The sequence below is a fragment of the Gekko japonicus genome, unplaced genomic scaffold, assembly GCF_001447785.1.
Source record: "Gekko japonicus isolate JY-2015 unplaced genomic scaffold, Gekko_japonicus_V1.1 scaffold5128, whole genome shotgun sequence".
Lineage (NCBI taxonomy): Eukaryota > Metazoa > Chordata > Lepidosauria > Squamata > Gekkonidae > Gekko > Gekko japonicus.
This window is the reverse complement of record NW_015172705.1, coordinates 16,631-28,879: the sequence shown is the minus strand read 5'-3', so window position 1 is coordinate 28,879 and position 12,249 is coordinate 16,631. Positions and strand designations below refer to the sequence as shown.

The following is a 12,249-nucleotide window of genomic DNA, read 5'->3' as shown; positions in this document are numbered from 1 at the left end:
GATTACAACTGATCTCCAGGCGACAGCAATGAGTTCAGTACGGCACAGGGAGGGGGAAACAAACCTGACCCAAAAACTGGAATCAAGAACCACAAGGGTAAGAAAGAAATCAAATAAAGGGCCAATATTAAAGACTAAGTTAAAACATAATATACAAAAATACATGTATTTATTAGAAAGACAGTTAAAAACATATAAGGGTCCAATGAAAGCCTCGTAAAAAAAGTAGAAGGTAAATGTTCCCATGCTCGAAAGCCAGTCGAGTCCGACTCTAGGGTTGCGGTGCTCATCTCCGTTTCAAAGCCGAAGAGCCAGCGCTGTCCGAAGACATTTCCGTGGTCATGTGGCCGGCATGACTAAACACCAAGGTGCACGGAACACTGTTACCTTCCCACTGAAGTGGTACCTATTTATCTACTTGCAATTTCTTGCTTTTGAACTGCTAGGTTGGCAGGAGCTGGAACTAGAGACGGGAGCTCAGTCCGTCATGCGTCATCTCGAACTGCTGAACTACCGACCTTCCACAGCCTGCAGTTCAGCATCTTAACCACTTGAGCCTCGTAAAAAAAGTAAAGGTGGCCTAAACACAAGGGCCAATACACACGACCTGACGCGTTTCTGCCCTAATGGGGCCTTCTTCGGAGGTCAGACAATATTGAGGTACACGTAACCTTAATACATATTACAATGATAACCAAGTGAATATTGGACCAAGAACAGGAAGGTTAAGCAGCAAAATCTAAAGACACAAGACAACGATGTCTGTGAGGCCTCAAAAGATGTAAGTCATGTGTCTGGTGCCAAATGCACAGTTGCTGAATTAGAACATCTTCCAATTTAGGTCCAAAAAGCACCTGTGTGGCTATCTAAGTCAGAGCTGGAGTGTCCTCAAGCAAACAGCAATGAGTTCACCTGGAGAAAATGACCACTTTGAAGGCGGAGTCTATGGCATTCTGCCCCATTGAAGTTCCTCCCCAAACCCCACCCTCCTCAGGCTCCACCCCCCACAATCTCCAAGTATTTTACTATTTTCCAGCCTGGAGCTGGCAACCCTACCACAGGTTGGTATCCAGGCAATAGTATGAGTGAATAAGCCCAGAGGTCCAGACAGCCCAGGGACGAACAGGAGTATGAACTACAGCTGGCACAGAATATTTGGAGCTGGCATCCACCACGGCAGCAAAATCACCAGCTGGCTCCCCAGCTCGACACTTAATTCGCCCTTATCCCCTCGATGCTGAAGCTGGTCACCAATGAGACCCGACAGTCTCCATCACGCTGAGGTCAACGCCACTCGACACCAAGCGAGGATTTAACGTCACCAGCTTGACGTCAAGTACATGGTAGTCCTAGATGCCGAACACCCTCACTGAGTCCATCGTACCCTCACCGACTCCATTGATGTCGTAGCAGGTCTGCTAATGGAGAGGGGTTCCTCAGTAAAAAAAACATGGACCCCATCCCCCTCCTTGAGTCTGGCTGATTGCCATTCATTGGAGGAAGGTGTAGTTGAGGTCCCAGAACAAAACAAAGGTTAGTGAAGAAGAGGGCCAATATTAAAACCTATCTAATAAAAGTAGAAAAAGATACATGTATTTATTAATAACAAATTTTAAAACATATACAGGGGCCCACTTACAACAATTATATATAAAACATTACAATACCAAGGGCTTAAAAGCTTGACCTTACGCGTTTCGGCCAAATAGGCCTTCCTCAGAGGTCATATATATGCGGCAAAATAGCTAATACATATATTCACATACACACAATCAAGAATATATACAAAGTATACATTCAATAAGGACCATAAAGTAAATTGTTCAAAAATAAAATCACCAGGCACAGGGTCAATATGCACATAAGACCTTTAAAGTGCTATCACTAGCCCAGTGATTATAAAGTAGACTTGTGGTCCAAAAATTTCCTTGATTGTGTTGCCACAGTATTCACAAGTAAAAAGCAGTGTGATAGTTGAGGTCCCACCAGTCAAGAAGATGCCTCAAGAGAAACTTCTGACAATGCAGTCATACAGTGGTTCGGGTACTGAATTTTCACATATGGGACATTGGCCTCCACCCTCGCAATGGGTCTTTTATACCCCATGAGCAGTACCACCATGGTACTAATGGGATGCAACCCCCTCCTTCCAGGCTCTCCCTACCAGGGGATGAACTCTCAAGGTGTACCCACAAAGGAGCATCACCACCAGAAACCTGCACTGGATCCATTGTTGCTTGAGCCAGAAGAACCAGGGATCCTACTCCAGTGTCTCTGACAGAGGACCTTCGGCTATACTCAGAACAGATTATTAGGATGGCCAAAACCCTTGAGCTGGTCTATACTTCTCCAGATCTGACATGCTCGGATCTGATCATGAGCGTGCTATATGTAGCAAAGCAGGGTCCAGTAGTGTTGTTGATGGTGAAGGGCATAAAGGATATAGCAATTAATGTCTGGGCCAGGCCAGTATCTGGACAGGCTTCCACTAAGGTGGAGAACCTGTATAAGGTTAGGGAAGACGGCTGTTAATTCCTCTTCCAACATCCGATAGCAAATTCCCTAGTTACAGAGTTCTTCCAAACAGAGAAGGGGGTCCTCATTAATCTCTCCTTGATAAGGAGAGGCGTAAACTAGATATGCTGGGAAGAAAGGTAAATACATCGGCAGCCTTGGGTCTCCATATTGCCAATTTCAAGGCAAGAATGGGGTGTTACCAGATGTTTCTCTGGGTGAAGATCAGTGTGTCCCTCTAAGCTGTGCTAGGGGGCGCTGGTGCACAGAAATTTAGCTGGCTGCTCAGAGATGCTAGCTTCCAGCTCACAGGCATTTTACCCTCCATTAGAAACAATGGAGGATGGGGACATAGAATTGGACCGGGTGGGCCAATCTCTTTGAAACTTGGGGGGGGGGGTGTTGAGGAGAGGCTATGCTACAAATTTGGTGCCTCTACCTCAAAAAACAGCCCCACCCAGAGCCCAAGATACCCCCAGATCGATTCTCCATTATAGCCTATAGGGACCATTGACTATAATGGTCCCCATAGGCTATAATGGAGGAGGGGGGAAATCAATTTTTTTTTTGCACACCCCTATTATGCTTTACAGTATGATTTGTAAGATGCCTTGAGTCACAGGGAAAAGTGGGATATAAATATTTGAATAAATAAGTAGTTTGGGCAGGTTGATAACATTTAAGCAACTTCCTATTTGCTAGGTTAGGCAGGGTTCTAGCAGTGATTATTCCACCTCTGTTAAACTTGACCTGTAAATTTGTCATATCTCACTGGGGAAAAACCCCAAAGTAGACTGCAGGAGCCCCCCCCCTCCCCAAGTGCTGGTATGTTTTTTAAGGCTCAGTGCAGGGCAATGGTCTGAGGTCAGGTCTACCAGTATAGTGCTAAGGGAAGAGTAGACATGTTCTCCAGAGGCCAGGTCTACCAATATGGTGGAATGGGAGACCTGGCCTCCGGAGGCCAGGCCTATCAATATAGTGGAAAGGGAAGGGCAGAACTGTTCTCTGGAGGCCAGGCCTACCAATATAGTGCAAAGGGAAGGGTACAGCCCACATACGAGACCTGTTAAAGCATATCTTTATCTCTTGAGTATATTTCTCAAATTCGTAACAAGGTGGCAGAAGCCTTTCTGACCAATCATTATCTCCAGAAGGGGCAGAAAGAAGATGATCTTAAATACACAGTGTTATATGTCTCAAGAGCAGAGGTCAGTTCGGGGGGGAACGCGGGGGAACACAGTTCCCCCGGGTGAGGTGCAGGGGGGCGGGGCACATGATGAAGCCCCGCCCCCTGCTTCCGGCCGCCCCGCTTCCAGCCCTCATTCAGCCAGGAGGAGGCAGGAGAAGAGGGAGGGTAAGTTACTTCCTCACCGCCTCTCCCCACCCCTGCCCCTTGGTGGGGCTTCCTCGCACTCCCGCTGGCCTTGCAGGTCCACCGCCGGGCCCCTGATGTCAGGGGGTGTGGCATATGCTAATGAGTTATGCTAATGAGTTCCCCTAGCTCTTTTTCTACGAAATGACCCCTGCTCAAGAGCCAAGGATGACAATGTCCATAGGGACCTTCTGAAACAAGAAGCTAGGTGGATATCTAGATGAAAATCCTTGGCTCCTGACAGTCTTAACTCAGAGTTAGATTTAAGCTGTTTTGTCTCAGGAAACTGCCATCATGTTTAGGACTCCTCTTATACACTTTTTCTTAAAGATATCAGTCTTGGAGGGGTTCAATTTAGAATTGTATTTTTCAACGATAACTAATTCATGATTACACTGTAGCAAGAATCTATTTTATTCCATGACTAAATGCAGTTAATGGACTATATACTGTCGCAAGAATTCCTTTTATCTGTATGTTTGTAAAAACCAGTATAAATGCATTCCTTTTCTTGGAGGATGGCATATCTACATAATATGTCCTAAGTTGTTTCATAATCGTGATCAGGTGTTTGGAAACACAGCCTCATCTCTCCAAGCAGGCAATGTGTAACATGGAGATATAAATTGTATTAACATTTAAAGGAGGTGCAGCACTGACAAGAAAAGTTTTGGCAATTATTGCTGATTTGGAAACCTAGGACTGACCACCCATCCTTAATTGGATGAACCTTTGAAGCTTGCATTTGGGAAGCCCAGGTCTATGTTTGGGCAGGAGCGCACAGGAACGGAGTGCCGGCTGGCTCCCAAGTTGGCCACGCCCAGCAGGAACTCATTAGCATAACAGGCCACACCCAACACCAGAAACTCATTAGGATTGGCTAAATTAGGGGTGTGTGGCCTAGCATGCAAAGGAGTTCCTGCTACAAAAAAAGCCCTGGGTTTTGACAACAAACAAGGTAACAGAATAACAAGCAAAAGGTGGGTGTGGCTGGATGACCACACTTCTGATAACACGGGGTGTGGCCTAATATGCTAATAAGCTGTGCTGTCAGGGGTGTGGCCTAATATGCTACTGAGTTCCTGCTGGGCTTTTTCTACAAAAACAGCCCTGTTTGTGAGTATCTGGATGAAATAAGTAGAGAGACGAGTCTGTAGCTTTGGTTAGTACTTTGGATTAATATTTAATAATGCTTGATGAGGCTCTTGGCTCTCAAATATTCCATTATTAGCACGATTTCCCACAAAGCAGCTGGTGAAAAAGGCATCATAGATAGCTGGCCTGTTGGAGTCGTATTTGTGAGCTTTGTGGAAGCACAGAACGGAAGAGAAGTCGGCCGACCACCTCCATCACTTTCAGTTTTCAACAAGGTCAAATCATAGCAAGGATAAGGAAGGCTGCACAAAGGGCAGAGAATTTGATGAAATCACCCCCTGGGTTGCCAGCCTCCAGGTTGGAACACTAAAAGATTCTAATTTTTTTGGTACACAGAAACTGAGATATTAATTGCATCACATAAATTTAATTGTTTATATCATTTGTAATTTTCATCATCTTTCATGCTGTGTACATTTTGTTTGACAGCCTACTTTTATAACCTGGAATTGGCAACCCCAGGCCCTTCGCATTCCATTGTTGGGTAACCGCACTCACTCTTAAAATGTTCTTGGGCTAGTAGATATATGACTGCCTCAGACTGGAGTTCCCATCCCTCATCCTCCCACTAACTTTTACTCTTAATTGTCACCAGGGGTCATTTCGTAGAAAAAGAGGCGGAGGAGCTCATTAGCATAACTCATTAGCACAACTTATTTGCATATGCCACACCCCCTGACATCACCGGAAGTGTGTCAGAAGGCAACGCCCACCACTCAGGCTTCACTGGACTGTTTTGGATTGCTAGCTATTGGGGGGGGGGAGGGAACGTGCAGATCTGTCCTCACAGAGGAGGGAGAGCTTGTACCTGAATAAAACTTGGTCTTAAAGGTGCCACTGACTGTTTTGGACCGGGGGGCGGGGGGGGGGCCTCTGCAGCTTACCTGGCTGCTTCCTGCTCTGACTGAGGGCTGCTGGAGCAGGGGGTGGGGCTTGTTGTATGTGCCCGCCCCCTGGGTTCTTTATTGCCAGAGCTCTGCTCCTGTGCGGTCCTGCAGGAAATGACCCCTGATTGTCACTTTTTACCAGAGGCAAACCCTATTTTCTGGGATTCCTCCCCAGTAAATCTCTGCCCCTGTCCTGCTCCAACTTTGCCTTTTAGGGATGCATTCATAACCCATTAAGTGTGCGCTACCCAGCAATTACGCAGCCAAGTTATGTTACATGCTTGTGACACTTCTTATAGAAGCATAGTAGCCTTGAGAGGCTGCAAGTTTGGTGTGGTAGTTAAGTGCGCGGACTCTAATCTGGGAGAACCGTGTTTGATTCCCCACTCCTCCACTTGCACCTGCTGATGTGACCTTGGGTCAGTCACAAGCTCTGGCACAGCTGTCCTTGAAAAAGAGCAGTTTCTGTCAGAGTTCTCTCAGCCCCACCCACCTCACAGGGTGTCTGTTGTGGGGAGGGGCAGGGAAAGGAGTTTGTAAGCCGCTCTGAGACTCCAAGTGAAGGGCGGGGTATAAATCCAATCTCCTCTTCTTCTTCTTCTTCTTCTAGTCTGGTGAGAAAAGTTGTATGCCACCTCGCCAGAGATGTGCTTGAGGCAGAGTGCAGAGGAACAGCATGAAGTCACGAAGAGTTAAAGGTGATTAAAAATATTTTAATAGCTGAAATTTGTCAAAAACAGAGGACAGAGGGGATATCAAGTGCCACACTCAGGGGCGTAGCCAGGATTTGTAAAGTCAGGGGGCATTTTAAAAATGGGGGGGCATGGGGCAGGCCAGGAGGGAGCCATCTCCACACCCAGGGGTCATTTAGTAGAAAAAGAGGTGCAGGAGCTCATTAGTATAACTCATTAGCATAACTTATTTGCCCCCTGGTAGATCTGTCCTCACAGAGGAGGGAGAGCTTGTACCTGAATAAAACTTGGTCTTAAAGGTGCCACTGGACTGTTTTGGACTGGGGGCCCAGGGGGGGCCCTCTGCAACTTACCTGGCTTCTCCCTGGCTGCTGGGAGCAGGGGGTGGGGCTTGTTACATGTGCCCGCCCCCTGGGCTCTTTACTGCCAGAGCTCCGCTCCTGTGCGCTCCTGCAGGAAATGACCCTTGGCCACACTGTGATTTATTACGCGGATGAAAACCAGGAGACGGGTGTGTGTGCTGGATTGACCCCCCCATCCTGCCACTGCCACCACTTTGCTTCTTTCCTGTGCCCTGTCTGGCAGCGTCCCGTCTGGTGATGTGGGAATGGAGGGCGGAGCTGGCCAGTGAGGTTGTGGGGTGACGGCAGGGGCGGGACTCCAGTAGGCAGGCGTGGTGAGAGCGATAGCACCACAGCACAAGAAAAATAAAATAAGGGTTTTGGGGGGAGATTCTGCAGTTTACACTAATGGTGATTTTAGATGGGGTTCATATAACCTTTGCTAATCCAGTTTATAAATTACATAAGCAATGACATGTGGGTCACTCCCATGATTTTAGATGGTTTGCCACATATAGAAAGTACTCAAACCTTGAGATTCAGAAGACAATTCCCTTGGAATTTCTCCTATCTTGCCTGCTAAGTTATTTAGCAGGATGCCAAATAAGTGATGGATGCTGAATGTGAACACAGTTGCTGTAAACTCACAGGCTGACTTGGCAGGATTTCCTTCCAAGAGAATTCATCGCTGTGCACCGATAGGAGCCTTCTTCAAAATCTGCCAGGTGACTCAGAACCAAGACACCAGTTTTGGGATCTGTGACAAAATGGGAGGCAAATCCAGGTTTGGAAGTACACGCCCCATGTGGCCGCAATCCAAATGCCCGTGCTTGACTTCATGATTACAGACCCCACATTACACCACAGACCACGCCAACATTATTTACTTGATCAAAAGAACAAAATTTGAGTCCAGTGGCACCTTTAAGACCAACAAAATTTAATTCTGGGCACTTGTGTGCATGCACATGCAAGCTGACCCAGAATTAAACTTTGCTGGTCTTAAAGGTGTCACCGGACTCCCAACTTTGTCCTATTGCTTCAGACCAACACAGCTACACAGCAGAATCTTACTTGATCGAAATTAGCCAAGAAAACACTTGGGAGATCTAGTCCAGTTAAGAACTCCTCCCCCAAAGAAACTTCGTTTAAAATTTTTGCAGCATTAAAGAAATACTTCCTATGACTCATTGATAGGATCCAATTTTGGTTGAATAATGGGCTTATCATTATTAATTAACTAATAAAAGAGCAAAAAATCAAGGCAGAGAGAGCCTGTACCTCAAAGTGCTTCACCTTCACAAGCTCACAGCTCTTTACCAGCTCCTCTGTCTTTTCCAAGTTGAATTTCTGACCGTACCCCCCACAATCCCTTCAGATAGGAGAAGGTCACCTCCGACAAACTCTGTTTGTTGTTGTTCAGTCGCAGTCGAGTCCGACTCTTCGCGACCCCATGGACCATATCACGCCAGGCCTTCCTGTCTTCTGCCGCCCTCTGAAGTTGGCTCAATTTCATGTTTGTTACATCGATGACACTGTCTAACCATCTCATCCTTTGCTGTCCCCGTCTTCTTTGACCTTCAGTCTTTCCCAGCATCAGGGTCTTCTCCAGTGAGTGCTCCTTTCTCATTGGGTGGCCAAAGTATTTGAGCTTCAGTTTCATTATCTGGCCTTCCAGGGAACAGTCAGGGTGGGTGGCTTTTAGGACTGACTGATTTGATCTCCTTGCAGTCCAAGGGATTCTCAAGACTGGAGAAGGAAATGGCAACCCACTCCAGTATCTTTGCCAAGAAAACCCCATGGACAGTAACAAAAGACAAACTCTGACAGGGACTCAAACAGAACGATCGGGGACCAACTCCTAACAATTAGGGCCCATGAAAGAATGTCCGTGCCCCCCAGCTCCCGGTCTCCTCAAGGTGTGCCCATTTAGGCCCATCCCACGCACAGGAATTAGACCCAGAAGACTGTATGACATAGAGCAGGGGTCATTTCGTAGAAAAAGAGCTAGGGGAACTCATTAGCATAACTCATTAGCATATGCCACACCCCCTGACATCAGGGGCCCGGCAGTGGACCTGCAAGGCCAACGGGAGTGCGAGGAAGCCCCGCCAAGGCCCTCCCTTGCCCCAGGCAGGCAGGGGTGGGGAGAGGCGAGGAGGAAGCAACTTACCCTCCCTCTTCTCCTGCCTCCTCCTGGCTGAATGAGAGCTGGAAGCGGGGCGGCCGGAAGCAGGGGGTGGGGCTTCGTCATGTGCCCCGCCTCCCTGCACTTCACTCGGGGAACTGTGTTCCCCCGCGTTCCCCCCCGAAATGACCTCTGACGTAGAGGAACCAGGGAATATTACTCACTATATGGCTCTGTCACAGGCGTGATGGTGTCCCCAGATATTTTTTGCCACTGATACGTAGGCGCAGGCAGCCCGTCCTCGGAAAAGCAGTGCAGGGAGACGCTGCTGCCCGACTCGGGTGTCCCAAGAGAGCTGCAGTGAGGCTGGGATGGCGGGGCTGGAAAACCGTCGATGGCAACAGAAACGGGAAATGAGAGATCAGTCACAGATGAAATCCGACTGGACCGACATCATCCATATTATTCCCGTAAGTAATTTTTATCCGTCTTCCACAGTTTTATCGCCCACCCTTCTGCCAAGGAGCTCAGGGCGGAGTGCAAGATCATTAGGGTTGCCAACCTCCAGGTGGGGCCTGGAGACCCCCTGAAGGAAACGGCTGGTTATTGGTGCAAAAATGTATTTGTGTGCATAGGTCTCAGAAAGGTTTTGTATTAAGAATAACAAACTATGATTTATTAGTTACAAATCTGTAAGATTAGATTACAGTGTTAAAAGGAGTAGATCCATAGGAACTGTATGTTTATAAATGAGGATGATTTATAGGAAATGTATGTTTATAATTAATCCAGTAGTAGATAAAAGATAAAATTATTTAGTCTGGGTTACAGGTTTAGTTAGAGCGTGAAATTCAGTTAAGATAGGGTTTAGGTTCTAAAGGTAATGCAAATTGGGCTACAGTACTTGATATAAATTGTTAGTAAGGTTGAGAATAAGAAATGAATTTCTAGTGAAGTACGCTATTTGATTGACGTGATGCTTTGTGTTGTTGAAAAGGGGAAATGTTTGGTTTTCTGTTATATGTCGGGTGTGTGTGGTGGTGGTGTGTAGATGCGTGATGTTTAAAAGTGTGGAACATAATAAAAAGTACTAAAAAAATAAATAAAGGATAGGTACATTCCAACTGAAGCAACTTTACTCATGAAGGATGTAGCATTGTTATACACTAACATTCCACACAATGAAGCACTCCTAGTTATAGAAAAGATAGTTAATTTACATGAATATTTACTACCCCCTACATGTTTTAATAGAACTGGCTGAGCTTATTCTGGAAAAGAATTATTTTAAATTTAATGGGGAATTCTATTTTCAAATGAGAGGCATGGCAAGGGAGAGTGCGTTTGTCCCCAGCCCTGCAAACTTCTTCAACTGACTATCCCCTTACTTAGGGTGGCCAGCTCCAGGTTGGGAAGTACCTGGAGATTTTGGGGATGGAGCCTGAGGAGGGGGGGGAGGGGAGGGGAGGGGCTCCAAGCGGTCTAATGCCATGGAGTCCGCCCTCCACAGCAGCCATTTCTTCCACGTGAACTGATCTCTGCCACCTGGAGCTCAGTCGTAATATCAGGAGATCTCCGATCACCACCTGGAGGTTGGCCACCACACCTCTACGTATGTATTTACTAATTACAATATTTCCACCCTGCTTTTCCTCTTGGCTTGAAGTGGAGCTTACTGTTTGTTAAAGTGGCTCAGGGGTAGGGTTGCCAAGTCGGAATCCAGCCGCAGCGGGGGAGTTTTCCCTCAGATGACCGTGGCCCCGCCCCCAGCGTGCCCGGGGTTGTCACGTCACTTCCGGGTGACGTGCACGTCAGGGTGGAGTTCCCCCTGGGGCCCAATCCACCGGCGACAGGGAACGGGCCTCTGGGGCGGGGGTTTCCCCGCCCCCCGGGGGGACTTGGCAAGCCTACTCAGGGACATAGGGCTGCCAGCTCCAGGTTGCGAAATTCCTGGAGACTTGGGGGTGGAGTCTAGGAAGGATGAAGTTTGGCCCTCAGCGGGGTACAATGCCATACACTCCACCTTCCAAAGCGGCCATTTTCTCCAGGGGAATTGATCTCTAAAGTCTGGAGGTCAGTTGTAGTCCTGGGAGGTGTCCAGGCATCCCCTGGAGGTTGGCAACCGTTCAAAGGCATCCCTTTTGATCAGGGCCCCCGGCAGTTGCTTTCTACGGCTCAACGATCAGTCAAGGGTTCCAGACGTAGAACTTCTGTGTGACAGATACACTTCTACAAAGGGCATTATCATGAGCGAAACATACAGCTCAGCCTTAGGAAGCGATTTACCCCACTGCAGATTCCACCTGGGCCAGGTGGGGAGAGGAGAAGTTTCCGGCTCTGCCTTAGCCTTCTCTCTTCTCCTGGTAGCAGAAGTCTCAAGGCCACATTTCATGCCAGGTTCCACCATGTTACTCCCTCCACGTTGCCTTCTAGGGACACCAGCCTCCAGGTGGGACCTGGGAATCTAATGGAATTACAGCTCCCCTCCAGAGTACAGAGATCAGTTCCCCTAGGAAAAATCGATGCTTCGGAGGGTGGACACTATGGCAGCATACCCCACTGTGGTCCCTGGCCTCCCTAGGCTCCATCCCCGAATCTCCAGGAATTCCCCGTCCTGGGTCGCCCCCCCCCCCCCTTTCCCCCCCCGCCAATGGCCAAGGGTGACCCAGCAGCCCTGCTCCCTTCAGAACAGCAACAGCTACTACCGTTTTGCACCGTTACACTATATGACAATTGTGGCTGTGGGGAATTATAGCTTTGGGGAAAGTGCAGAAAAGGGCAACTAAAATGATAAAAGGGTTGGAACACTTTCCCTATGAGGAAAGGTTAAAGCGCTTGGGGCTCTTTAGCTAGGAGAAAAGACGACTGAGGGGTGACATGATTGAGGTTTACAAGATTATGCATGGGAAAGAACAGGTAGAGAAAGAGGTACTTTTCTCCCTTTCTCACAATACAAGAACTCATGGGCACTCCATGAAATTGCTGAGCGGTCGGGTTAGAACAGATAAAAGGAAGTACTTCTTCACCCAAAGAGTGATTAACACATGGAATTCACTGCCACAGGAAGTGGTGGCGGCTACAAGCATGGACGGCTTCAAAAGGGAATTAGATAAGCATATGGAGCAGAGGTCCATCAGTGGCTATTAGCCACAAGGTATAG

The 12,249-nt window shown here is 47.7% G+C and overlaps 1 protein-coding gene across 1 annotated transcript in view; it reads right to left on the bottom strand.

Annotated features, from left to right (window-relative positions):
• Positions 1-7,605: 7,605 nt before the first annotated feature.
• The window catches only part of LOC107119328 (V-set and immunoglobulin domain-containing protein 1-like), a 12,507-nt gene continuing 7,863 nt past the window's right edge, over positions 7,606-12,249 (bottom strand). Inside the window, exons 4-5 of the mRNA XM_015421796.1 lie at positions 9,314-9,469; positions 7,606-7,718 (exon numbers count right to left, since the gene is read on the bottom strand). Of these exons, the coding sequence (XP_015277282.1) occupies positions 7,606-7,718; positions 9,314-9,469 (269 nt within the window). The remainder of the gene's footprint in view (positions 7,719-9,313; positions 9,470-12,249) is intronic.